This window comes from Camarhynchus parvulus, chromosome 5 (assembly GCF_901933205.1).
Source record: "Camarhynchus parvulus chromosome 5, STF_HiC, whole genome shotgun sequence".
NCBI lineage: Eukaryota > Metazoa > Chordata > Aves > Passeriformes > Thraupidae > Camarhynchus > Camarhynchus parvulus.
The window spans coordinates 53,141,244-53,168,162 of NC_044575.1; the positions used below are offsets into that span (position 1 = coordinate 53,141,244).

The window sequence follows — 26,919 nt, forward strand, 5'->3', positions numbered from 1 at the left end:
ATAGTCTCAAGCGTCTCCGGCCATGGAACAGACTATGTATGTGCCTGACAACAGGGTAAGCGCCAGTGCAGTAACAACAGTCATATGTATTTTAGGCTAACGTGCGTGTCAGTCAAACTCAGAGTGTGCCCGCCTGCGACTCTCAGGCCAGCGGGTGGATGTTTGTGTCTCATGATCCCTGTGTGCTGGAGCAGCTTGTGTGCCTGTCCCTTTCCTTCTGATTGTCACGTATCACAGGGTACTCCGAGTGTACCTGTGCACATACCAGGATTCTCTGAGTGTACAATTCCCTGAATGTCTGACAGCAACAGTCCCAAACGCCTCAGGGCAGCATCCATCTTGCAGTGACAGCAGCTTATGCTCCTCAGGCCAGTGCCTGTCTGTCTGTCAGTGTCACAGGGTCATGCGCCTCAGGACTGTGTATGTGTGTGCGTCTCATGGGGACAACAGCTCCAGTGGCCAAGACCCTGACACCCCAGTAACAGTGACAGTGCTTGTGAGTGTCACAGTGACAGTCATGCACCTCAGTACAACACGTGTCCATACATCCGCATGACACAGCCCCACAGGCCTCAGACCGCTGTGACAGCCACAGGCCTTGAACCCGTGTGCTGTGACTCTGCCGTGCAGCCCCTGTCAGTGATACAGCTTCGGATCCTTGTGTGAGAGCGCCTCACAGCCCGATGTCTGTCCATCTGTCTGTCCGTACCACAGGCTCATCTCAGACTCATGTCGGCCTGAGGGTGACAAGGGCCGGCCTGCATCCCTCTGAGGCGCCCATTACATGCATGCCCTGGGGCTGTGCACTCCTCACAGTTCCACAGCCTCTCTCAGCTGTGCCTGAGAGTGTGAGGGCACCGTGCTTGTGTGGGGTGCTCCGTGAGCATGTGTGTAAGGGGACTGTGTCTGTGAGGCAGTACAGTCTGTGGTGTGTGTGTGAGGGGACTGTGTGAGAGGTACTGTGAGAGAGCGCGCGTCTGTGTGTCGGTGTCTGTGTGTCTGTGTGTCGGTCTGTCTGGACCGTGCGTGCGAGCGCGGCCGGGCAGGCGGCCGAGGCCGAGGGGCAGCGGCCCCGCACGTCAGCGCGGCGCGGGGCGGGCGGCGGCGGCGGCGCCCTTAAATGCGAGCGGCGGCGGCGCGGCGCGGGCAGCGCGCAGGGCTCGGCGGCGGCGGGGAGTCAGGCAGCGTGAGGCGGCGGCGGCTGCGGCCACAGCCACCCTCCCACCCAGCATGTCGGGCACACGGGCGTCCAACGACCGCAGCGGCCACCCCGCCGCCGGCGGGCTGAAGCGGGCGCGCAGCGAGCCGGGCGGTAACAAAGTGACGGTGGTGCTGGGGGCGCAGTGGGGGGACGAAGGCAAAGGCAAGGTGGTCGACCTGCTGGCCACCGAGTCGGATATTGTGTGCCGGTGCCAGGTGGGTGCCGAGCCGGCTTTTTCGGCCACTCCCTCGGCGCTTCCCCACCCTGCGTTCCCTGCGGCTCCCGCTTTCCCCCGGCTCCTCTCGGCCCGGCGCTCTCCTCCCCGTGCGGGTCCCCTCTGTCCCCCGCTGCTCCGCCTTTCCTCCCTCCAGCGCTCTTTTCTTCCAGCTGCCGCTCCTCGCTCCTGCTGCTTCTCTCCCTCCCCGCTCCCTGTCCCCAGTCCCCGTCGTTCTCCCGCAGCCAGCGGCGGGACGCGAACGTGCCCGGGCGGGAGCCGTGTGCCGCACACACCCCCCGGGCCTCCAAATGCCACTCGGAAAGAAACAAGCCCTGAGCTATAAATATAAATAGCTGACCCCTCACGATAAGCGACACTGAATCCCGAGGTGCCGGCGGGCGGGGGCCTGGGGAGGAAACGCTCCGGCCCTGGGCTGCCCCGGGAAGCCGAGCCCCGCGGGCCGGGGTGCGCTCAGGGCTTGCGGGGATGTTCCGCTGCCTGTGCGGGGCTGGCTGGGTGGCTCCGGGCGTGCTGCTGCTCCGGGGAAAAGCGCTCTGAGCCGGCCTGAAGGCCAGCCGTAATTAACCTCAGGAGTCTGCCAAAGTTTTACTGCAGGGCATGTTTTGGATGGGCGGGCTGTGTTCTCTGCAAAGCGCCTGGAAGTTTATTTTAAAAAAATAAATATAAAATTGAGCATGAGTAAAATAGGGGGAAAAAACACTTCATGTAAAAATAAGGATTTAGAGTTGCATGAAAACAGGAAACATCTTGCATGACTTTGTTTATAGGTATTTTTGAGTTGAATAGATTGTAAGGATTCCAAAAACAATGCATTTGCATAATATAAACGAAATTAGACATGTAGGTGATTCCAAATAGAATTGTAGAATGGGTTGGAGGAACCTGGAAGATCATCCAGTTTCAATCCCCCTGCCATGGGCTGGGACATCCTCCACTAGACCAGGTTGTTTAAAAGCCTTATCCAACCTGGCCTTGAACACCTCCAGGGATGGGGCATCAGTAATGGTAATAATTTCTAAAGAACTGTTTTCAAACATTAGTTATGAACATAATAGACCAATACAGCGAATATTCTGTCTGTTATCCCTTTAAACTATGTAAGCACATTAAAAAGTAGTCAGTTTAGTCCAGCTCAGCTGGTATGTGCCATGAAATTTATTCTGCTTTAAAATGCATGATAGCTACTAAAAAGCTACAGACATCCTTGAATCCAAGGTACTAAATCCAAGGACGTTTTTCTAATTAAGTATATTATGTAAATAAATGTTATCATGCAGGTTAAATATTTAGAAGGTGGAGGAAGTATTTTCATTTGGGACATTAAACTCCCAAGATCTTGAATCACCTTGGGGAGAAGTTTCCTTGCAAAAGGTAGCTAATGAATATGCATTACCAGGATCATACCTTTTTTTTTTTTGTGTTTATTTCCCCCTTGCCTCCCCCAGTAATGTGTTACTAGGAATTTAAACTCAGGTCTAGGGATTGCTTTGGTGAGAAAAAAAAATTTAAAATTTTTAGCTCAGAAGGAGCATTTCATAAATGCTCAAACAGTGAGTTCTCGTGGTATTACTGTTGCTACTGCAAGGAGTCATGTTGATTCTTTTTCAGGCTCAGTTTTGTGGGGTGCCCTGAAGCTGCTTTCAGGACAGATCTGCTGTCCATCCAGCAGCTACTTTGGCAGTGTGCCCCCCAGGTGCAGCCTCAGGATGCCCTGTGAAGGATACAGGAGTGTGTGTGAGAGCCTGCCACAAGGGTCAGTGAGTGATGGCTTAGATGGTTTAATGTGCTGCTGGGCATGTTGGATTGTCTTCCTGCAGCCTGAGGAGACCAGCATGGATGGAAGGCAGGTGGAGCTACAAAAGCACTGGGCTCTTTCCAAAAGAGTCATCCCCAACACAGTGTGTGTGAGACTATAATAGCATTCCTGATACACTGGTTACAAGATGTCTTCAGGATTAGGGCCAACTATAAAGCATTTGAAAAAGAAAATATGAGTCATGATTTATTTTTGAGTGGCAAATATTATGTAACTTTAAAGAGGGCTGTATTTTTTTAATACTTCAATGGATGTTTTGTGCATTTGGTAATTTTAATTGTGCCATTTTAATAATTTAATGTTTCCTATTTTCAAAGCCAATCATGCAAGTAGATAATGGTGTATGATTTCTGCCTCTGTTAGAAGTCTGTGAAGGTTTAGTAAAGATATGCACATATTTAAGGATGTGAACAGTACTGATGAGTTCTCTCAGTGTGATAATGGCAGGTCATTAACTTAGAGATGTAATCAGTTTGAGGAGCACTTCATTAATGCTGTGTAGTGCCATGAAAAAGCCCAGTGTTTGGACCAGAACCTTGTTGCTTCACATTGCTCCTGGAAACTAAGAGAAACTTTCAATGCCTTAGAACTTGTGTATTAGAAGCAATTTCTTAAACAATACTGAATGACTGACTTATTAGAGATTTTAGAGAAAATTTCAGAAAAATTTGCACCAGACTCTTTTGTTAGAATATGGTGATTGGCAACATTATTTATTACCTGATGTCTTGTCCACTCCATTTTCTGAGACATTGATGGAAATGATGTTGAACAGCTTGTTTTAGTCCTCAGTGAAAAAGAAGTAGAAAAAGCTTAAAAATTAAGATCTGAAAAATGCATTTTCAGGTCTTCTGAAATCATGTCCCAGCTAGAGCAATTCTTCATCCCAATAGGATACTCTTCAAGCTAACTTTTAAAAAGGTGAGGCTGCCCTCCTGTCTGTGTAGGCATTTAAATTCAGGACCAGATTTGAGTTTGAAAGGGGTTTTAACAAACAGTAATTCCCTAATGTTTCCATGAAAGGAAATAACTTTCATTAAATGTTTCTCAAGTATTTTAGTGTGTTGGGTGCATAAAAATAATCTGTGACTTCTGCAGAGGTTGCAGCAGAGGAAATGAAATTCTATTTCCTAGGATACTAGAATAAAAGGCAAGCAGGTGAATGGCAGTACAAGTCCATCACAGGCACAAGGGAAGCTTTAAAGTATATTAAAAGAAAATTCTGCATTAAAACCCCAGCCTCTGCAATTTTCCTGAGCATTCAGAATTTTACATTAATTGATGACTTAATTTGTTGACCAGGGCTTAGATTATACAGTCTGAGTTCAAAATAATGAGTTCACCATTCAGTGATACTGAAATATGTGACAGAATTTAAATATGAAATATTAGTTTGCCAGAAGTAATTGATTTCATTTCACCTTTATTGTAGCATTCTTTGTGAAAGAGGTTGTTTCAGAAAGGGTAAAAGATCTCTGAATGCTGTTATGGATGATGCTGTACAAAACTTTTCACAGGCTGCTTCCATCAAAATACCAGATACACAGGCACACAAAGCCATATAAAGAAGCAGAAAAGGTATTTCTAAACAAACTAATAACAGCAGGCTGTTAAGGAACTGAGTAGATTTAATGGAGAACATCAAGAACATTTTTCCTGTAAACTGCTCTTTCAGCAAGCAAAGAATTTCAGAAGAAAAACATAAGAGGCTAATATTTCTTTCTTATTGTGGCCTCCTGGAGCATGGAGCTGTCACATGATGCCATGCAATACTTTTAATCCCTGATATATTTTTAGGAAAGAGTAAAAACAAAGATTTCAGAGTAAATATTTCATTTTGATGTTTCTTTAAAAAAGAGGGTTTGTGTATTTGTTTAAAGCTTTTAACTAAGAGAATATCCTGACATAAAGATGGGAGTTCACTTTCTATGTAGCCTCTTAGCATATTGTCAGAGTATCAGATGAAGTAATTTGGGTACATCTAACATGGGAAGAGAGCTTTGGTGTTGATCAAACCCTGATTTCAGATTGTGACTTTATCTGTGGTAGCTCTCATTCCAGATGTACCTTTCTCACATCACCTCATCGCTTGTTTGGTGTCTACCTTCAAAGCTAGAGCTGGTGGCTGGTATTAGCTACCAGGGTTTTAATTAGCTGATCTCTCAGATCAGTTTTGGAGTATGATCAAAGAGTCACCTGTCACAAGTGCCAAGGGCCAAGGTGGTGCACTTCCAGAGGGCCTGCTTGGACTAGAGCTGTTCCTAAAAAGTCACACATCATAAGTTCTCAGTTAACTGAGGCCAGCTGCTTGTCATGCAGTTCTAGCTGTTTCCTTAAGGTGAGACTATGTAAGGTACACTGCAATAATAACTTTTCACTAAAAATACCCCATAAACTTGATAAATTCAAACGAAAGGAAAAATTTTCCAAAAGCCTAAGGTGAAAGACAGGAATGCTGTTGCTCCTGAGTGTGTAGAGGCCCTTTGATAATCGCCTCTACCTGTCACAGGTCACATCATAGTTACTGAATAGATGTGTAAACTAGCTGCAGCACAAGTGCATGCCTTTTTTCCTTCACACCATCACCAGTGGCAGTGATTCAGCAGCAGCAACTAGGCCAAGGCAGTTTTTAAGAAATCTTTTGAGGTGTCATTCAGTGCTGCTGTTCCAGTGTGCCCATGACAATGCTGGATGTGTCAGCCCTGTGATAATTCTGCCTTCTGGAAATCTGGAAACAATCTGTCTGATGTTATCTGCATTCACTTAAGAAGTGACTTGTAAGGAGCAACACCAAATAGTACGAATGTGATTGCATTAAGAGCTGTCATTAGATTTCCTAAGCTTCTCATATTAAAGTTTCTGTTTTGCACAAAATATGCAGTCACTTTTTAAAATACTTCCTCTATCAAGTCTGTGATTTCAGGTTAAGAATTGCCTTATTTTCAGAGATCATCTGATCTTTTGAGGCATATGGACAAAAATTACAGTTGATGTTAATAGTGAAGAAAAGCTGAGGAGATTGAAAAGGGTATCAGAAAAAATGGCTGTTAAGGTCTTTTGTGGTTGAGTAGTTCAGAGTTACTTGGAGTGAGAAGTTTAACCAGGTCATAAACCAAGAGTGTGGAGTGGCTTATTTTCTCTATGTAGTGGATGTTAACAAATAAGTTTGAGAAGATTTTACCAGTAAGAAAAGCCTGGCAATGTGTTGGGTTTGAGGAAGCATTGCTACGTTAGGAAACAATTTAAGAGTGAAGGGATGTGCCCAATGCTTCCATACAAGTAACTGTTGTATATTATTGTAGGTTTCCCCATTTCCTTGTGTTAGTGTTTTAATGAATACAATGTAAATTTGGTCTGGTTTAGTAACAGTGCTTTGAGGAATGCAAAGGAAAATACTGTGGGCAAGCAATTGAATAATAAAAGCCAAGCGTGGCAGAAATGGCAGCCCAGTAGTTTCTCTGGGTGCTTTAGGTGCGAGATGGGGAGGTTTCCTTTGTTCCCCTGTTGCTGCTGACAGGGCAGGGGAAGCAGCCACACGTTGTTGTGACTTGTCCCTATTGATCATGGGCTACTGGAACTGTTTGCAACAGGGATTAAATTGGGGCAGTTTTATGTGATGATTATGTGGAGTTACAGGAGCTTGTTTGCTGCTGCTTTTCTCTGTGTGTGTCATGTGTTGCTCTCCTTGCAATGAGATTTAACTGTGATGTTTAGAGTAATTTTTCCCTACAGGATAAAATAGCATGGAAAGGCTTTAATCTCCTAATGATTTAGTGCTTGATGATCTTCAGTGAAGAGATTGATGACCTTGAAGTCATGAGTGTACAGTGACTGCAGGACTGTTGGTTTTGATTTCTCAAATGTTTGGGAAGGTTGATAATCCCACTTGCATGTAAACTCATACAGGTTTCTAAGTCATTTTTTGCAAGATTCCCTGCAAAAACACAAGCAGGGTTTATTTCACTATTCAACACAGAAGAGGATTTAAGTGTGAGTTGTTTCTTTAGCTACAATGAAGTAGTCCACCCTTCCAAACTCGAATTTTTTTTTGTAGCAATCTGTCGCTTCTGAGGTATTTTATCCAATTTTATTTTTCATTATTTTTATACATACTTACATACCACACTATATCATTTTAAGCTTTAGAACAACACAGTGACACTGCTATTTTAAACTAGCCTTTCCTTTGGGCATCAGCAAGATCATCTCAGGACCACTAGGATTATAAATACTGTATGAGAAGGTCAGGTTTAAAGTTTCCAAATCTCCATAAGAAAGCAAGCTTAATTTTCAATCCCCTTTATAAAGCCTGATGAATTTATTATCCTCTACAAGCATCAAAAGAAAACAACTGAAAATTAAACTGAAATTACATCTGTTCTATTTCATTCCTGTTCTTAACTTGTTTACAGATATAAGAAAAGTTATGTTCATATCCTTGGATCGTATTACTTCCCACAGGGACGTGACTATGCTTCTTCAGCAGAGAGAATTAAAGACGAGCAGACTTATCTAGGGTTTTTTTCATGTTTGGGTTTCTTTATTTTAGTATTCTGCTAGCATAAGAATATTTTTTCCACTGTAGCATTTTCTGCCAATACACATTGAATTTATATTCTTTTCATCTGTTGCTGAAGTAAATATGTATTTTGTTATATAGTGGTCTGTTGTGGTATGTTGTTTTGATGTGACTTGACAAAACAATTAATTCAGTTTGAGAGAAAATAATCAGTGTGTGAGTGTCTAGTTTGCCTACACTGTTTGATGTTTGAAACCTGAGTAGAATTAGACTTGGCTTTTCCAGTTGCATTTTTCAGATGCTTAGGAAGACCAAGGTACCTGTGTAAGTTAGTGTCATTTTTTGTAGTAAAGAAATAATACTACATTATTGGTACAGTATATGATATAAGCTTAAGGGTTTTTATTTGTGCTACAAATAATTTTAAGTTCCTTTAAAGGGTCAACCATCTTGCTCAGTTCTTCTCAAGAATGTTTGTGTTTATACTAATACTAATTATCTCATGAGGTTTTAGGTGGTCTCCTCCCATGGGAATTTGGGAGTTTTTGAAAAGATCACTATTTTAGGTGGGACAGTGGGATGCTATGGATTTTGCTCCTTCTTTGAAACAGCAAAGGGGGACACTTGAACAGGGCAGGAGTCAGAGCAGTTCTGTGCAGAGTTGTTTGTACTTTAAGTCATTACTGCAACATAGTCTTGGGAAAAAAGAGCCAAACAAAGATTTGGCTGAGGGTGGTAGGGGTCTGGAGATAAACTTGCAACTCAGACCAGTTGTTTGTCAATACCACAGCTTTAAAAATCACCATTCCCTCAGTTCTTGTGGTCTTATGGGTACTTCTGAATATTCCAAACCCACCTCTCCTCAATAGGTTGAGTTAAAAAATAAAAACAAAGTTATGGGTTACCTCTTGAAATCTGAGTTGGATGTTACTTGGCAATAGTTAAACTGGAAAAAAATAGCAAAAAAACCTTCCAGTTTTTACAGTCTAGTAAGGGAAACTAACAAGCACCTCTGGCAGCAACCTTCCAGCTGGAATGTGCAGCGCTTGCAGTCATTGACAGAAGTGTTCACACACAGGTGATTCAGTGACATCCTGTTGAAGGGTCTACATGTACAAAGCAGTTAATATATGGCACTTGTCTGACTGGATGTTTTTAATACCAATGATGCTCAAACCTCATTTGCAATGCTGTAAATAACAAGAAATCCCATGAAAGTCAATGCATCTATATTATTATAAAATTCTTGTCAGAGCCAGTCGTGCTGGTAGCAGTTATTAGCTACATTTATTCAAATTAGTTCCAGGCAGTTGCTGATGTAAGTTAGGAATAGCCATTGTTAATTAAATTGTAAAGAGAATAAACAGTTATGTAAGAATGCTCCTTCTTGTTTATTCACATTAAAAATGCTATAATAAACTGAACAAAATTGCTCAATTCTGGTAACAATACAGAAGTATTTTGTAGCCTGCTTGATAGTATGATGAGAGAGGTATCTGGCCTGCAGATACAGTTGAATTTCAGAAAATGTTTTGCTCCATTGATGGTTGGAATTTGTATTACTGGGACACTTATGATGAAGAGAGCAGGAGTCACAGCATTTGTTTTCAGATGAAAACTTCCCAAACTGCTGGTTTGTGGCTGGTATTTCAATTCATAGATTATAAATTCATATAATAATGCCAGAGGGGATCATCTTGTAATCTTGTCCCTGTACCAAGGACACAGTATTCTAGTGGCAGTTGCACGACTGCCAAAAGGAGAGGTAATACAATCTTTCTACTCCTACTTGATATTCCCATTTATACACGCGAGGTTTGCCTCAGGCATGTCAGCCAGTACTGAAACTGTGTTCAGATAGCCCCATGTGCTTCCTAGCACAGATATCTCCTTGAACCACGTTTTTCTTTCTAATTTTGTATTTAAAACCTAGTTGTGACATTTCATGCATTCACTGCATGTAGCAGTGGCTAAGGAGCTCTGTGTGCTGCTGGTGTGTCACACCACGGTGGTGTTGGCTGCTGATCTTCAGTAACCAGTTTGTTATTTCCCCATTGTTAACTGGAAGAGGGTGAGACCTCATCACTGTGGGACCCATCAAAAATAAACCTGTTTCTTGTTCACACTCTAGTTATAGCTTGAAACAATCATCTGGTTCTAAGGTTTTTATGCGATCTGATGATTTTTCATATTAATCTACCTAATGAAATTGTGTTCTGACATTGTGAGGAGCACTGAGCAAATGAGGGATGTGCCAACCAGGAGAGCATCTGGTAACATTCCTCCACACTACCTGCCTGGCAAGAGCAGACAGAAGCATCTGTGAGCATCAGGACATATTTCCTTCCTGTTCAAACGTGTATCATTAGGCTAACTGGGAGAATGAAGTTCCTGCTGCAGGTACTGAACAGCCTCACTGCTGCTCTGAAAAGAAATTCTCTGTCTTGGGATGTTTTGGCTGCAGAAAATAAAGAGATTTTAAAAACAATACAGGCCAAAGCAGCAGCCTTTAAGCAGTTTGGGAGGTGGGTTTGTTTCCTCGTGGCTTTTTAAGTTCCACTATGGAGACAATGACTGTCCTCTGGCAACCTGTTCATAATAATTATCAGTTCCCTGGTGCTGTTTATGGCAGCTACAATTGTTACCACTGGTAAAATATAGCTTCTCAGTTTAGTGTATTGATACAGTTCTGGTGTTCAAGCACTCTGGAACTGTAATCAATGTACATCAGTACATCAATCCAATACCACAAGTAGATCAGTACATAAAAGCTTGGAAATTGATTTTTTTTTTAAACAAAGTACTATACTGAAAAAAGACTCTACAATGTCGCATGGGGTAGTTTAGTTCCTCTATTTCCTTCTAGTACTGGGACAATATGTAATTTTACACTTGGATTATAAAATTTCAGAAAATATAGATTAAAATCTTACAGAAAAAAAAAATCAATTTTTATCTGAGTACAATGTTATAATTTTTTTAATTATTTAAATAAACCCCAGACCCCACTGCACCTGTGGAAGGGACCCACCCTGGAGCAGAGGAAGTGTGTGAGGAGTGTATGTGGATGCCACTGGAACAGCTGCTGTCATGGTGCCTTCCTGGGAACAGCATTTCCTACAGTTTGGTTTAATGGGGATGCCCAGACTACACAGCAACTTATTTCTAGCCATACCATCATTTCACAATACAGATCATGCCAAAATGACACTGATGAATAGTCTATCAGAAGTTGTTGCCTAAACATTCCCTTTGTTAGAGACATTTTTTAAGAACCGCAGAAAATACCATCTCTAGGGACCTGCAAATGGTTGAAGAGAAATTTCAGGTGGGCTTAGTGCTGCATGGCAGAGTCTGGATATTAAATGGAAGTTTATGATGTCCTTGTGTTTGAAACAAGGGCCAAGCAGAGGCTCCAAAAGTTTTTTGGTCCAAGGGGAAGGAAGCATCCTGAGGGTCCAGAGAACACTGTCACTTGGTGTGTTAGTGTTCACAGCACTTTAATGAAATACCATGTGGGGAAAAGATGGGAGCTCACACAGCTGCAGTGTATCAGGCAGTCCTCTGCACCTTCAAATGTGTAGTCTTCAAAGAAACCCCATATAAGATTTTTAGGTTCGCTTATATTATGTTAGGAGAAGAAATGGCTCATACAAGCCATATATTGACTCTCAGAACTGGAGTAAAATTAGAAAAGGAGTGGATGTCTTTAATATTCAGCTGCTAGGCTGCCAATATGCTGTTGGAATATCTATGTGAGTGAACATGAGAAATTACTGAGATGACCAGATAATAAACAGAAAATATCTCGTCAGACAAGTGTAAAGTTTTGCAAGTCTGTGGTCAAGTCTCTTGGATAATTCAATGCTCTGCCACCACTTCAATTTTATTTATAAAAGTATAATTAGTTAAGCTGTAAAAAATATATCTGGAAAACACTTGTTTAGCAAACGCAGACCAACAGGAGCAGTGCAAAATGCGGTTCCAGAGATGTCAATACTAGTTTTTAATTGGAGAAATGCTGCTTTAGGTGGTCTGTCGCTGAATTTTTGATGTGTGTTATCTATCCAGAGGGACTGAAACTGTATCAGAGATTTTGTCCATTCGAGGATGTACAATATCTGATGGTGTTTCTGTGCTTCAGCATTTTTTTTATGTATGCCAACTCTCACAAGCTGCTTGATTAGCATCCCTTTTTAAGCATTTGCTAAAGAAAGAGCATTTGTCTGGGTGTCAGTTGTTCAGGAAATTTTCCAAAACATAAACTGTCTTTCATAAGCATTCTCATACTAGTATATCCCACCTTCTGAAATTTTAGGATACAAGAAAATACCTTTGACTATAACTTAGGAATGCTGTTATCTCAGATTGTGAGTCCTCAAACCTGACTTCATTTGTTGATGTTCATGTTGATTAGGAAAAGCAGAGTGTAACTGTAGCATTGTGACAACAAATACTTTTGAAGCAGCCTGGTTCCCCATTTTCTGAGGAAAGGAGGAAATTGTTACTTGTAGCAGAGGTTAAATTGGTGTTAAATGATGGAGTTAATTTTTTCAAAGTTTCCATCTTGCCATTGTCTATAGAAGAGCTGGAAAGCTGGGAGTCCCAGAAGAAGTTACTAGCCTTTTTCTCAGCTTGATAATAAAATAAACCAGTGTTTCAACCAATGCAATCCACCAGAGTCAGACCTCTTAAATATCATGTAAAGTACTCTCCTGCCTGATTAATTAACCTTCTAGATAATTGAGTGCTTTTAACTAGATCCAGATTCCTACAACTGGTTTATTATATCTGAGGGACGAGAAAAATAGCCAGGATTCTCTGGACAAGTTATAACTCTGCATTAGCAAGACATTTCAGAATCCTTCCCATCCCAAGGATGAGCTCTCCATCAGTTTTTAAGTCAAATGAAATCTGTGTGTACTATTTTTTCTGTTCTAACTCCTCAGCTCTCCCTTAGCAGCTTATCTGTTCAAAATTAATTGTTGAACTCAAACGTTCCAGAGCATAAAAATTCTTTTTATCATGTTTGTAGACATATTTCCTAAGGTTCTTCATCACACTGCTTAAAAAAAATCTCTTTTTGTAAACCATAGTTCTTATTTTCTTAATGTTGTGTTTCAGCATTTATCCACATTTTGAAAGGATTTTCAGTTGCCATTTTCCTGTGTTTTACATACAAAAAGGCAAATGAGTAAATGAAGAATGAATTAAAACTCAGTTAGTGTGTTCTAATATTCATTTTCATAAATGACTGTTCTTTCTCAGCATTTTCATGTAACTCTACTCATTCAGCCAACACTTTATTTTCTGCAAATTATCAGTGGCAGTCTCAGTTCCCCTTCCAGTAGATGCCCTCTTTCTAGACAGTTTAAATCATTCCATTCTCATATCAAACACAAAAATTTGTAATCATTTGGGAAAACTGAAGGCCTGTAGCACCACAGCACGTGGATAGTCAAGTTTCAACCTTATCAGTAGGAGACAAACTTACATTAAGACACAGCAGGAAAAAACAGCCTGCTGAGAAAACTGTTAATATTTCAGGTCAAATCAACTCATGACCTTGATTTGCTCACCTCTGTCCAAATTTCTGTGTTGCCACATGATTCTCTTTTAAAAGAGTTTGTGGAAAAGCAGTTTAGTAAGGAAAATACCAGCTCCTATTCTTGGTTCTGGAAAGTAGTCATGTAAGTCATGAGTTGTAGCAGACTCCATAAAGTGATGGTGGTGGTAACTGGGAAGATCATCTCTTGACCATTTCCTGGGGTGGTCCTGTGTGGGGCCAGGAGTTGGACTCCTGTGGGTCCCTTCAAACTCAGGATATTCTGTGACTGACAAGGTCATTGAGTCTGCACATGGTTCCAGCCTGACAAAGAGCCTTTGTCTTGAACACCAGGAGAAGCAGTAGCTGTTTGTGGTTGGGCAGGTGGGAAGAGCTTCAATTCAAAGAGAAATACTGGGCTCAAACTCAAGGAAATGTCCATGCACAGAAGATGCCTAAAAAGGATGGGCTTGTGTAGGCATGTCAGGGGGACTCCAAGGATGGTAGTTAATTCCAGTTTCTTTTCCCAGAAAGCTTCAGTTCTTGTCTAACTTATGCCACCACTCCTGTATTAACTCCTGCTCTGCCCCAGCCCTGCCTTGATTTCATGGTATCCTTCTGCTTCACAATTCTGCTGTCCTGCTGGACTCCTTTAACTCCCTCACTGTCCTCATTTTTACAATGCTAAAATATGTTAAAAAACTGTAAGGTGGAGGAAGCAGTGACCAAAGAAATGTATAAATAAAAAGAGATGCTCTTGCCAAATCATCTGCTTAGAGGTTAGACCATTATTCTTCACATGTTTCTGTCTCTTGCAGGGTGGGAATAATGCAGGCCATACTGTCGTTGTTGATGGGAAAGAATATGATTTTCACCTATTTCCTAGTGGCATCATTAATCCAAAGGCAATTTCTTTTATTGGTAAGACATTTTGGAAATTACTATAAAAAATGACATTGTGTAGTGGATAGCTGGAACTGTACTGTGCAGTAACAAGGAAAGAAAAACATGACTCTCAGTCAGATTTGCTTTAGCTTCAGCTGTTTGACTTTTATTTCACTGCTGCTTTAACATGAAGAGTTACTCTACATTCAGTGTCAGTTTAGTTTCCACTGTTAGAAAACTGAAAGCAAGAACATCTTATCATGTTCCTTCTTATACTTTATGGTAAAATTTGGACCCCACCATCTACTTGCACTCTCTTTTTATACTTTCAGAAATATATGTGCTATTCTTTGAGCACACAAATGCCAGGACTTTGCTAAATACATAATAAAAATTATCTCTCACAGCTGTTTACTGACTTCCAGAAATAGGTGCCAAAATGCAGGGCTCTACTTAGGAGGTCATTATCCAGTCCCCTTTTTGTTCACATCACCAGCTGTTTAGGGTGATGTTGTATTTTGCTATAAAGATACTTGGTGCAGATGGCATCATAAAAAGATTTGCAGCATTCACTGGACATTAAACTCATATTTAAATGGTAGGCAAATTTAAGCCTCTTGTCCAAAGTTTTGATTATTTCTGAGAGAAATCATGTACAGACTGTTCAAGAAATGAGTGTAAGTTCTAGTGAGTTATAGAGTTTCAGTTTTGTTCCATTTAATGATTTCCAAATGGATAACTAGAATCCATTAAACATTTTTTTCTCTCAGCTAAATATGGTGTGTTGTCTTGCTTTCCTATTTACTCCCTTGTCAATTAGTAACGACTATAACTTGAGTTATGCTAAATTTAGGCTGAGACAGGCTCTTGCATATATTTCTGACATTCCCAAGAAGGAGGCAGCAGCTGTTTCCAGCCCACTGCATCACTAATCCTCCATGTCTCGCCAGCGCTGCTCTTTATTGCTCGTGGGTTCTATTTTGTAGCTCAAAAGCCGGGTGAAAGCATTGCTAATGCATCACAGCACTAGTTTGAGCTGAGTTTAAAACAGAAACCTGAATATTGAAGAAGATATAAATATTTTCACACAGGCTTGTCAGTGTGGTAAGGCCAGGGAGTTCTTTGAGCTTTTCCCTGTGAACAATTGCGGCTGGAGCTGCAGGGCAAAGTCCACCGTGAACAAAGACAAGAATCCGCTTACCTCAGCTGGCTGTGCCGCAGCCTGGCGTTCCTGCCTGGAACAAACCAGCTCTGCTTTTCCTGAGCTTAGCAGCCCAGCAGCTGCTTATCCCAAATCAGGATTTATCCAAAAAGTCCTCAAGATCACTTTGTGTGAACTCTAGTTTTATTTCTTAAATAAAATTTTAGACAGCAAGTAGAGGCCTTCCATCCGAAAAGGCCTTACAGGCCTTACATCCTAAAAATAAGTGTTTTATTCCTTGCTTTAAAATAAATCATTTATGTTCCCAAAGGTAACGGAGTGGTTATACATTTACCAGGCCTGTTTGAAGAAGCTGAAAAGAATGAAAAGAAAGGTTTGTATCAAGTAATTTTTAACCTACCTTTATATTGGCAGCCAGATTGAGGGTTTTTGTAAGCTGTTGTTTCTGACCATAAGTATTCAGTGCAGTAATAACATTCTGGATTTTAAAGGAGGAAACAGTATTTAAAATGTTGAAATGTGTGGTAGTCTTTAGACATATTTTCAAAAGCAATCTTTTCATGGGTTTCTTGGAGTTTTATGGCATTTAATGCCACATTGGAAAGAAAATCAATGCTAAAGTGTGTGTTAAGCTTCCCTTGACCTCAAATAGGGATGATTTAACCCAAAATTTCTGTGCCCAAATATAAACTCAGTTGGTTCTGATTTGAGCAAGGCTTTAGACCCTATGACCTTCCAAGATCCTCTACTTCTTAGACTTTTTTATGTTTCTGTATAGAAATTCTCTATTTTCTGAGACACAGATGGAATTTAAATGATGCGTTGTGTAGCAAGTTAAACAAGAATATATATTTAAAGAATTTTGTGTAAGCCACATCATTCTGGCATTTAAGTAGTCTTTGTCCATACCAAAATGAGAAAGCTGATAAGTCAAAAATGAGAAAAGTTTCTCAACAGAAACATTGCTGCTATTTGATATTGTCTTGTGGTTTATCCATTTTGTCTACAGTTATCTTAACAAGAAGCCATATAAACTAGCAAAAAGTCAGAAAAAGTAAAAGCCAATGTCAAAGCTCAACCAATCAGCACAACTGAAATCCTACCTTTCTTCATCTTTTGACAGGTTTGAAAGATTGGGAGAAAAGACTGATTATATCAGATAGAGCACATATAGGTAAGTGAAGAGTGAAGGGGAAAAAACCCTCACAAGTGATTGCTTAGCTCATGAGGCTAAATTAAATTATTATTCCACAGAGCAGCTGTGTATTTGATCTAACACAGCTTCTTATTATGTTGTGTAATCTGAAGCATGATAATGGAATCTGTGTCCACTGACAAGTGATGTTTTACATGTTTTCACAATGTTTAAGGAATTCTCCCTATGTTTTCACTTGAGGAGGCCTGTGCACTGTCAATGACAGCAGAGGCACTTTGTCTTGAAATTATGGATGTCTGTGATTTCAAGAATATTTTTCTCCTTTGTTCTCTCACTATATCCATTTGATTTTCCACTGCAGTGTTTGACTTTCACCAGGCAGTAGATGGGCTCCAGGAAGTACAACGTCAAGCACAAGAAGGCAAAAAGTAAATATTTCCAACACCCTCATTTCATTAATATCTACACAAATTTGGAAAATCGGTGTAATTTTGGAAAACAGAAATGCTGTGTATCTCTGAAGAGCCTTGTTGATGTTAATAATTCTGTGCTTCTGTTCTGTTCCTACTTACGTTAGTGAACAAACTGTCAGCCAGACTCAAGGCCTCATGCTTTACTGAATACCACAAATATTAGCAATACTTATGCAAAGCCTGAAAGGTGCTAATATCATATATTATTATTATAAAACTTTAATATCTTTTTACGTCTCAGACATCCTGCCCATTATATGATTTCGCTTTGACAAAATTACTTGGCATAAAGTGTGTTTTTGCATGTATTTATACATTTTGAGGGGGTGTTTCTTTTTACTTAGTATTGGCACAACAAAAAAGGGGATTGGACCAACATATTCTTCCAAAGCTGCACGAACAGGCCTTCGGATTTGTGACCTCCTCTCTGACTTTGATGAATTTTCTTCAAGGTACAACTATTTTCTTTTGTAAATATTGTGTTAAAGAGTGATACATTTTGCCTGACAGATTTGCTTTTAAGGAGATGTTTTTAAATATGTGTCTGAATTTTGTGTATAAATTGTCTAGAAGGAGAAGAAAACTGGAAAGAATGTGTGTGTGTGTTTCTTGTACTTCACAGAGTTTCTCATAATTTAAAATGGAATTTTGAACACTGGGAAATGCACTGGTTGAGGTGTCAGAGTCCTGAGCATTTTCTCCCTATAGCTTTCAGTATATACTGTGCATAATATAAACTGAGTTCTTGCCAAAGGTTCTGTGATTCTATGAATATGTTCCTCATACATACAATTTCAATTCTTTACAGATTTAAAAACCTGGCACAACAGTACAAGTCAATGTTTCCCACGTTGGAAATTGATACAGAAGGACAATTGAAAAAGCTAAAGGTAAGGATTTATCACTTGAAATATTTATTTTTATTTTAAAAGGTAAAAATTAAGTGTACCAGACATACCATTTATTGAGCTTATGTAGATGAAAAATGCATATGTTCATTATTACAAAAGCTTTTAATAAACAGTAGCTATGCTTTGTAGGAGAATGTTCTCTCTTACTATAGGCATTAAGGTAAACTCTGTGGAGGATTTAATTCTCCTATAATATTTTACTTTTTTGAGTGTTGCTTAAAATAACTGTTGTATCAAAGAAGTCAAGAGAATGCAGGGTGATGATTTCAATTAGTGTCCAGTGTGTCAGTGGGACTTCCTTGCTTACTGAAGAATTGTTTGTGGAAGCATTTTTCAAGATCCTGGTATTACAAGAAAATTGTCTTTTTACAAATAAATCCAGAAGAGCAACTGCTAAAACAGCTTTCATGAATATATAAGAAAAGTGGATGTTAAAAATATCTCTTACCTTTCCCATGTTTTTTCTTATAAGTTTTTGGAGCTGAAACCCTGAGGATATTTTTTAATATTCAAAAGGGCTGATATGTTTGTCTTTTGGTGCTTGGACTAGTTCTAAGTCCCATTCTCAGTGTGGCTAGACTATAGCACACTGTCTAAAGGCTATAGCAACAAAATTCACTAGGCATACCACATCTCTGTGAACAGAAATGATACAGAAATTATGGCATTCTAATGCCATAATAAGTCAAGTTTTCTTATATGAGTGGTTCAATAGATTGAAAGGAGTATAAACTAATGGTTGTATTTTTCAGGAAAACACAGTTATTGAGGCTGGAAGCTTAGACTTATCTGTATGTTTTGTCTTTCAAAAGTGAACACAGTGTTCCCTGCTTTCAGCTATTGTCTGGGGAAGCTGACATTTGTACTCTGTTTGCAGGGATATGCTGAAAAAATAAGACCCATGGTTCGAGATGGTGTGTATTTTATGTATGAAGCTCTTCATGGCTCCCCAAAGAAGATCCTTGTTGAAGGAGCCAATGCAGCACTACTTGATATTGACTTTGGTAAGTTATATTCTAAACTCAGCTTAACTCCTAAGGGATCAGTTTTGTTTTGATTTGTGTTTATATTGACTTTGCAAACAGCAGGAAAATAGAGAAAATAGTCTTTCCTTAATAGGAACAGATCTCCCAGAAGTAAAGCTCATTAAAACAGAGATTGTGTCATTAACAGGATTAGTGCTTAGGGTTTAAATATTGATTTTTGCTGAAGTTTATTCCAGTGCAGCTGAAATTTCACTGCTGATATTCTTGTCTTGATTGCTTTTAAATGTGTGTGCACATTGCCAAACAATCCAGGTACTCATTGCAGTGCAGTTTAGGTAATTCCTCTGCCATGGGAGGAGGATTAAACTGGTGCAGCAGTCTCTAAGTCTTGCCACTACAGTTGGTCTCTGCTCTACTTTCTTACCAATAGTCTAATTAAATCAATGAAGAAAAAATTAAGGACTTGAGAGATTCTCCAGTCCAGAGTCACTGCGTAGAGATCATAAGTATCTCTTAAGACTTAGACAAGTTGTGGCAACTACTCAGAGCCACTTGTGCAGAGCATTGGGAATGCCAGTCTGTGACCTTTACACCAGGCTCTCCATGAACGTAATGGAAATAATTTCTGTGATACACAGAACGTTGAACAAAAGCTTTACACAGCAGAAGCATCATACAATAGATCCCGTGCCTAATGGAGGTAATATTGAGATGCTTTTGAATGTCTCCCTTTTGTGCAATCCTCGGTGAAAGTTGTAAAGGATGAATGACACATAATAAAAAGAATTTGCCTCCCTCTTTGGCTGCTGTTCCAGTTTAGCTTTAAAGCCAAACATAGAAGCGAAAACCTTCTTTGAACTGATAAAAAACAGTCTTTGTTTCTTACCCATTGCTGACAGAGGGCTGTGCTGCTGTGTTTTCCTGGCAGGCACGTATCCCTTTGTGACCTCCTCGAACTGCACCGTGGGCGGGGTGTGCACCGGGCTGGGCGTTCCTCCGCAGCACGTGGGGGATGTGTACGGCGTGGTGAAGGCTTACACCACCCGCGTGGGCATCGGCGCCTTCCCCACCGAGCAGATCAATGTACGTTTTGTGCTACAAAATGGGCTCTGCACAGCTGGCAACAAGTAGCAGTGCAATGGTCTCTGGTTTCTGTGGTTGAGATGACCCCTGAGGTGTTAGAAAGTCTCTTTTTCCCAGCCCAGCGACCGAAGAAGTCGAGATTCATCGGTTTTGCTTTTCAGGGTTGTTTATTTTTTCTTATCTATTACATTCTTTCTCCAACCTGCTGAGATCTGTCCAGCAGGTCGGGTTGTGGCACAACATCTGCCCTGGGGGTGGTGTTAACTTTTTATACTACAAACTACATATACTTTATTTACAATAATTTTCCAGTACCTATCACCTATGCTAGACAGTCTGTCTCTACTCTAAAGCAATCAAAAAGTGTCACCGTCCCAGCAGAAGAGGGAGGAGGAGAAGAAGAAGGAGAAGATGGACAGTACAGGCCCAGATTCCTCCATCTTGCCTCTTGACCCCCATTCTAAAATCCCAAAATTATACTTTTTCACCCTGTGAGAAATTAACTATCATTCTACTCAAACTCTTGTGGCTTGTAAATCTTCATACAAAGTTGGTAATTTTTTCCATGGACTAAAATCGAAGGCACAGGTGTTTTTGACTCTGTGCCAAGGTCTGTGAGCCCCCTGCCAGGGTCTCAAATCACCCAGGGCAGCCAGAGGAATGTCCTGGGTCCCGACACAATGGGGTAAGAGTTTTCCACTGATAAATAAGCATGGTGATAATTGTGCTGAGCAAGCACACCCATGAAGAGCAGAGAATTACATTATGGTGTTTGTCATGAGAGGAGAGAAACACGAGTGTGGTGATGTTACATTGCAGTGACCACACCTCTGTTGTAATGATCAGTGTGAAAACAGATGTCATCATCTTATGTAACATCATTAGGTGTATTTCAGTGGAGAGAGCTTGTTGTGGACTGGAACTGTCAGTGCATCCCTGAAGAGCTTAAATTACAAAAACTTCTGTGCTTAACAGCCTGTGTTCTGTGTGATTTATAGAATAAATGTGATGTGTGTGTCAGCCAGTCATGCACAAATGGGTCAATAAAAAGAAGGGGAGAGATTTTGGTTATTTTAAACTGTCTGCTTTATTTTCATTATCAAGAAACTAGAAAGCTCAGGATATTGATTGTGAGCTGTACATGCACAAACTCTAGAGCAGTGTTCTGAATCTAATTTAAGGATTTAGTCACTGAAATCCTTTCTTTAATGGCTCAGATGAGTTGATGGTATCTTTGGGGTTTATGAATCATGAACATAAAGTTTCTTCCTTCTTTATTTTTACCACAGTATAGCCACTGCCAGTCTGAATGGAACAGCTGGCAGTCTCACACTGTGGTAGAAGCAAGGAGCCTTAGGTGTTTTGACCTAGACCTTGTACAAGCATTGGTCTTGTCTCAAGCATTTACAGTCTTGATCCCAAAAAGATGTCAAAGGAACAGATGAAGAAACTAAATGCAGGCAAAATTTTATAAAGGACTGAATTGTCAAGAAAATCTTCCTGTTGGATGAAGAAGGGAGAAAAGTGTCTCCTTGGAACACAAAAGTCATATTAAATACGTGATTTGAAATGCCAGTGATTGCAATGCCAGTGACAAAAATCCTGTGCACGAGGGGATTTGTTATCTGTCTTAGTCCTCTCCTAGTAATTTTTTTTCCTGAAAAATAGCTTTCAAATTGGCACAACTGCATTTTTCTTGCAATTCATCCATATTTGTTTGTATTTGTTTTCCAGCCATGTTTTCAGTGAAACACCATCAGCATTCTCTCTGTCTTGTTCTAGGAAATTGGAGATCTTTTACAGTCCCGTGGCCATGAATGGGGGGTAACTACGGGCAGAAAGAGACGCTGTGGCTGGTTAGATCTGGTCATTTTGAAATATGCTCATATGATCAACGGATTCACTGCGTAAGCATCACAGATTTTGCGCTACATTTGGAAGGGATAATTTTGTGCTTCGCAGAATAAATATGTAGGTAACATTAATATAAGTCCAGTAAAGTGTCGCATTTTAAGCAATACAATGATGCACAGTGGGCAGCTGAGAATTGTCTTAATGCTAATAATAATCTAATTCCTTTGACTGTTTTGTTTTTCCAGTTAAGTGATTTCACAACATGTTAGCTGTGATTTTTTTGGTACATGTTTTCACTTTGCTTTCATCAGATGGCCAGTGTAGATTGGATCAATATATTGGTTTTCTAACAGTTTACTCCAGTGTTTTTGATCCAGTGCTTTCATACTGACTTGTGCCATGGTTTAGAACCTGTTGGGTTTGAGGTTTGGTTGACTAATGAATCCTACTTGTCGGACCAATTCTGCATTATTTGGAGCCACTGCCTTGATAAATGAAATTAATGGAGTGATACAAGGGTACAGCTACTGGCACAGATTTCATTCCAGTTTCAACAGGTTCATTTATTTACAAAGGTGTAGTTAAATATTGTGTTATAGATTCTGCTTTTAATGAGCCAAGTTTTATTTTCTTTGAGACCGAGTTGCTTCCTTGGTTGATGCATTCAGGCAAACTTGTCCATATATGCAAATACATGACCCTGAGCATTTTAAAATATTATAGGCTGAAACATAAGTTAATATTGTTTATACTACTAATGTTACAAGGAATGACGGTCTTCTTCATTAATTTATCAAAAGGGGTTTTTAGCTTTGGAGTTTTTTTAATTGGATTTATATTTTGCTTTAATTTTTGCAGCTCTAGTTTATGTGGAAAATTTTAAGAATGCATTAGGTTTCCTTCCATTTCAGCTCTGTACAATTACTGCACTCCTATCCACAAAACTATATCCTCTCTGATAACTGTCACAGCTAAAAAAATGGAGAGATGTAAAAAGTTGAAGAACTGGCTCTATGGTGCTTCTTTCTCAGAAAGTCTCCTCACTTAATCCTTTCATTCATCATGTACTTACTGAGCACATACAGCCTGGACTATTATGCACATACCTGTCTAAATCCTTAGCTGCTCAGTTTTTTGCCAGGCAACATCTAGAATATTTTTTGGAGAATTTGACTAGTTTTAAAATGCAGTTTTATTCAGATCAGTGAATACTACAGTGTCTTCTTGAGGTTCCATTTTTGTCTCCCGGTGTGTTCATTCACAAAATTAATAACGTTCATTAAACTGACAGCACAGCCCAGTCACTGAAAGGCGGGATGGGATCCTTCCTAATGAGCTGCACATGTGGTTTTAGTAACTAGACTATGCTTGTTCTGTTATAAAAGTGTAATCAGTCACTAAGTCTGTCAGACAGTTGTTGTGAATCAGTAGGAATAACAGAAATGGTCACTGTCAGTGATGTCATGTGTCAAACCCACCCAATCCAGGCCCAGCAGGTGCAGTCAGGGTGTGTTTCCATGCAGTGAGCTGAACACTGTGCACCTGTGTGAGCAGCCAAGCATTTGGAAATGTCTTGTGGTATCTCAGTCGAGTATTCATCCCAGAGGTGTGAATTCAGTTAACAACAGTTTAATATATTTGTGTCTTTCTTCTGGCTGGGCTGCTTAAGCTGGATTTTTGAAAGGGGAAAAAAAAGAAGGAAAGTATTAAAAAGGAGATTAATCATGTGTATAACTAACTGATGTTTTTTGTGCAGTTTGGCATTAACAAAACTGGATATTCTTGATGTCCTTGATGAAATTAAAATTGGTGTTGCCTACAAATTGGGTGGAAAAAGAATTCCATATTTTCCAGGTAAGTTGTTAAACCTCTATGTTCATTTTTATCTTTCCTGCCTGTTAAGACAATTTTACTTTTTAAAATCAGACTCGATTTCTTTTTCACTAGCCATTCTATGGCAATTTACGGAGCTGCAGTATCTGTGTAAAGATTGCATTACGTTGGCATTTTCCATTTACCTTGCATCTGTGTACAATGGCAAGAACTGCAGAACAAATAAAATCTTGCATTAGGGAGAGGCCCTAATGTGTTGTGCCATTAGATTTTTTATTGGCAAAATCAGGAGTCTGAAAGTCAGCAAGATTTGAGTCAGTGACTGTGTATCACTGGCAATAGCATTTAATGAAGCAAAATTGAAATAAAAACTGTACAAAAATGAGATGGAAACAAGCAGAATAAAGCTGCTTCTGGATAGCTTTATTAAGCTTTATTAACAACAACAACACTGTGGTTAATAAAAATATATATTGCCCCCTCAATAATGATTCACTTTTTAGATGTAATGATACATAATTTTTTTACGTTAATGATGTTTTCAAGATATGTGTAACAGTCTCTGCCAAGAAAAGGGGTTTGTTCTCTGGAGCTATGGGGGATTCCAGAGCCACAGGGTGGATTGACAGCAGCCAGATTTCCCACCACTCTTGGTGGTTCCTGGCTGTGGACATAATGAGAATTCCAGTGGGGAAAAGCTCGTAGACATCAGAGTTTTTCAAAGACTGATTTAACCTTGTTCTGTAAAGATGAAACTTTCTGAGACAGTAATGCCTTTTCTGCTGTTTTATTCTATGCAAATCTGAACCAAAAAGTGGAAGTACTGTAAACCTCAAAAAAATCTTATTTCCTCAAAAATAAAACTGTAGTGTTGTTGACTCCATGTTGACAGCACAGAGTACATTCTACAGTTTTTGGAAGAGGAAACTGCATGCCTGGATCCTCTTGAGTCAGATTCATCTTCCTAAGTATCAGAATTTAACCTCAATTAAGAATAAAGGAATGAATGATTGAATAAACCACTAAAAATACTATTTCCTCATCTATCAGAATTTTGCTGTCAAAGGACTTTATTGGTCAAGAGCCATAGGTCTGTTCTCTTCAGGCAGAGCACCCAAAATCAGATGTGACAAAAGTTGTTCTTCCACAGCTAACCAGGAGATACTACAGAAGGTAGAAGTAGAGTATGAAACAATGCCTGGGTGGAAAGCTGACACAACTGGAGCACGAAAATGGGAGGACCTCCCCCCCAAGGCCCAGAATTACATCCGCTGTGTGGAAAACCACGTTGGTGTGCCAGGTATGTTCCTTTGTAGGTGTCCGTATGAGAACGCCACAGCAGATAGACACAGCTCTGTGAAAGTGCACGATTTGGTAGTTTTGATTCAGTTTATTTGGGCAGGAGGGAATGAAAGGACCAGTGGTTGGGCTGATGGGGGTAAATGACAGCTTGCCAAGAAGCAGCTGTGGTTTTCAGCAGGCAGGTCTGCAGCGCTGCAGAGAGCTCCAAGCTGCTGCTGGCAAGGATTTAACCAGAGGAAATATAAACATGTGTTTTTCTTGGCAAATGGCCACCTTCTGTCAGTGAAAACTTAGGGCTCTGTGCACTGTGCTTCTGTGTGTAGTTAAGTAGACGTCCTCATCTCCCCCTTTCTCTCTGCATCCTGCACTGCATCCCTGTTTGAACTTAGATGTCTTTGTTTTGGTTTTTTTCCATTCTTACTCATACAAGGAATTGTGTTGCATAACAGGTACAAGATTGCTTAGCCCAGTTCTTCCACTTTGGAAAAATGAGAATCTTAACATCAATCTGCAAAGGTCAAGCCACCCAGTTTTCTTCAAATCTAACTGCTAGAGCTCTCGATGTGCCAAGAGCTAGGTGTGGCATGAATGGTGGCATTTGCAAGAGAATTTCCACAGTAACAAGCTTAGACAGCTGGCATGTGTGCTTTTGTTTCCCATAAAGCACCTCAAAGGTCACATCAGTGGAGTACAGGCTGGTTACAGCCATGGCAATTCCTGTATCAGTCACAGGTCAGGAAACATCTGATAGCAGAGACTGAAACTCAGAGAATGGCCTGTGTGTGGTCAAGGACACACAAGGGATGTGTAAATACAGCTCCTCTTACCTTTATTCCTCTGGTTTGCTGTGCAAAGTCAGGATGCCTTGCTAGGTTTGATGGCTAAAGGAGACCTACCCACAGTCAATTCTATAGCAACCATGGGCAATAAAACTGCAGTGGAACAGCTACAGTGTGGAATTTGGGTGACTGCTCACGCTGGATAATGTTTATAGTTAGAGCTTACATTTAAAAATATTACAGTATGTAGGGATCACTATCTCGGGTTCCACATAATGCAGACTTCAGAGTCTGGCACAGCTCTGGCTTCCTCTCTGCAGGGATGTAGCTAAACATCCTGTCACTCGAAACAATTGCACTTAAACCTGAAACAAACATTCCTGACCTTCTATTAGGCCTTCTATCTGCAATGCTTTGTGTTTATGGTATCATTATTTCATGCTTTCAGACTTCAGTATACTGCACTTTTAGTCCAGTAGTGCAGCTGGAGTAGAGGGATTTTTGACAATGAAACTTCCTCCCTAAAACTGATCAGTCTGTAGTGAAACATGATGAAAGGTGAAAATTATTCCAGTTCATTGATTATAGTGTTTACTCTCAGTAATTGTTCTAACAGATGTGTTTTCCTCCCTAGTTAAATGGGTTGGAGTTGGGAAATCAAGAGAGTCGATGATCCAGCTGTTTTAAACAAATGAAGAACTTCAGTGATGAGAAGCACAACTTGGCGTTCATCGGTTCCTTACTGCTTCCTCTTGAAATGGAAATGCTATTTAAAACAAACAAATTCTTCTAGGAATTAAATAGAAAAAACATATATTCTGTATTGTAACATTTTATTTGAGTTCTCAGTAAATTCAGTGTAAAATCTCCTTGGTGTCCATCATCAAAAAAGTCAAAAAAAGTACTCCTAACAAAATAGGGAAATCATTTTTTTTCAATTGATCCATGTTACTATTTGAAAGTACTTTACACCTATATAGTATTTCTCCTTGCTGAAACCAGTATCAAGCCTCTTGAACTAATTATTGGGTAACTTTAGAATTATGAAGCTTGGATTTTTTCTTCATGCGTTAAAATATCTGTGTATCTGTGTTGGCAGTACTACAACAGACACCATGCACTGAAATTGGTTGAATTGTAAAGATTTTCAGTTTATAAAATACAGCAAAGTTAGGT

At 40.1% G+C, this 26,919-nt stretch overlaps 1 protein-coding gene across 1 annotated transcript; it reads left to right on the plus strand.

The window, feature by feature from the left end:
* The first annotated feature begins 1,150 nt into the window (after positions 1 to 1,150).
* Positions 1,151 to 26,612, plus strand: ADSS1 (adenylosuccinate synthase 1). Its single transcript, XM_030950187.1, has 13 exons — positions 1,151 to 1,416; positions 14,138 to 14,240; positions 15,677 to 15,739; positions 16,490 to 16,540; positions 16,884 to 16,950; positions 17,340 to 17,447; positions 17,804 to 17,885; positions 18,784 to 18,910; positions 19,821 to 19,975; positions 21,758 to 21,882; positions 23,586 to 23,683; positions 24,813 to 24,962; positions 26,378 to 26,612. The coding sequence occupies exons 1-13, from the start codon at positions 1,231 to 1,233 to the stop codon at positions 26,428 to 26,430; spliced, it is 1,368 nt and encodes a 455-aa protein (XP_030806047.1). The 5' UTR covers positions 1,151 to 1,230; the 3' UTR covers positions 26,431 to 26,612.
* Positions 26,613 to 26,919: the final 307 nt, after the last annotated feature.

Coding starts and splice junctions, on each gene's coding strand:
- ADSS1 (XM_030950187.1), top strand. CDS start 1,231: ATGTCGGGCACACGGGCGTCCAACGACCGCAGCGGCCACCCCGCCGCC. Junction 16,541..16,883: donor ATCAGATAGAGCACATATAG/GTAAGTGAAGAG, acceptor TTTCCACTGCAG/TGTTTGACTTTCACCAGGCA. Junction 23,684..24,812: donor AAGAATTCCATATTTTCCAG/GTAAGTTGTTAA, acceptor GTTCTTCCACAG/CTAACCAGGAGATACTACAG.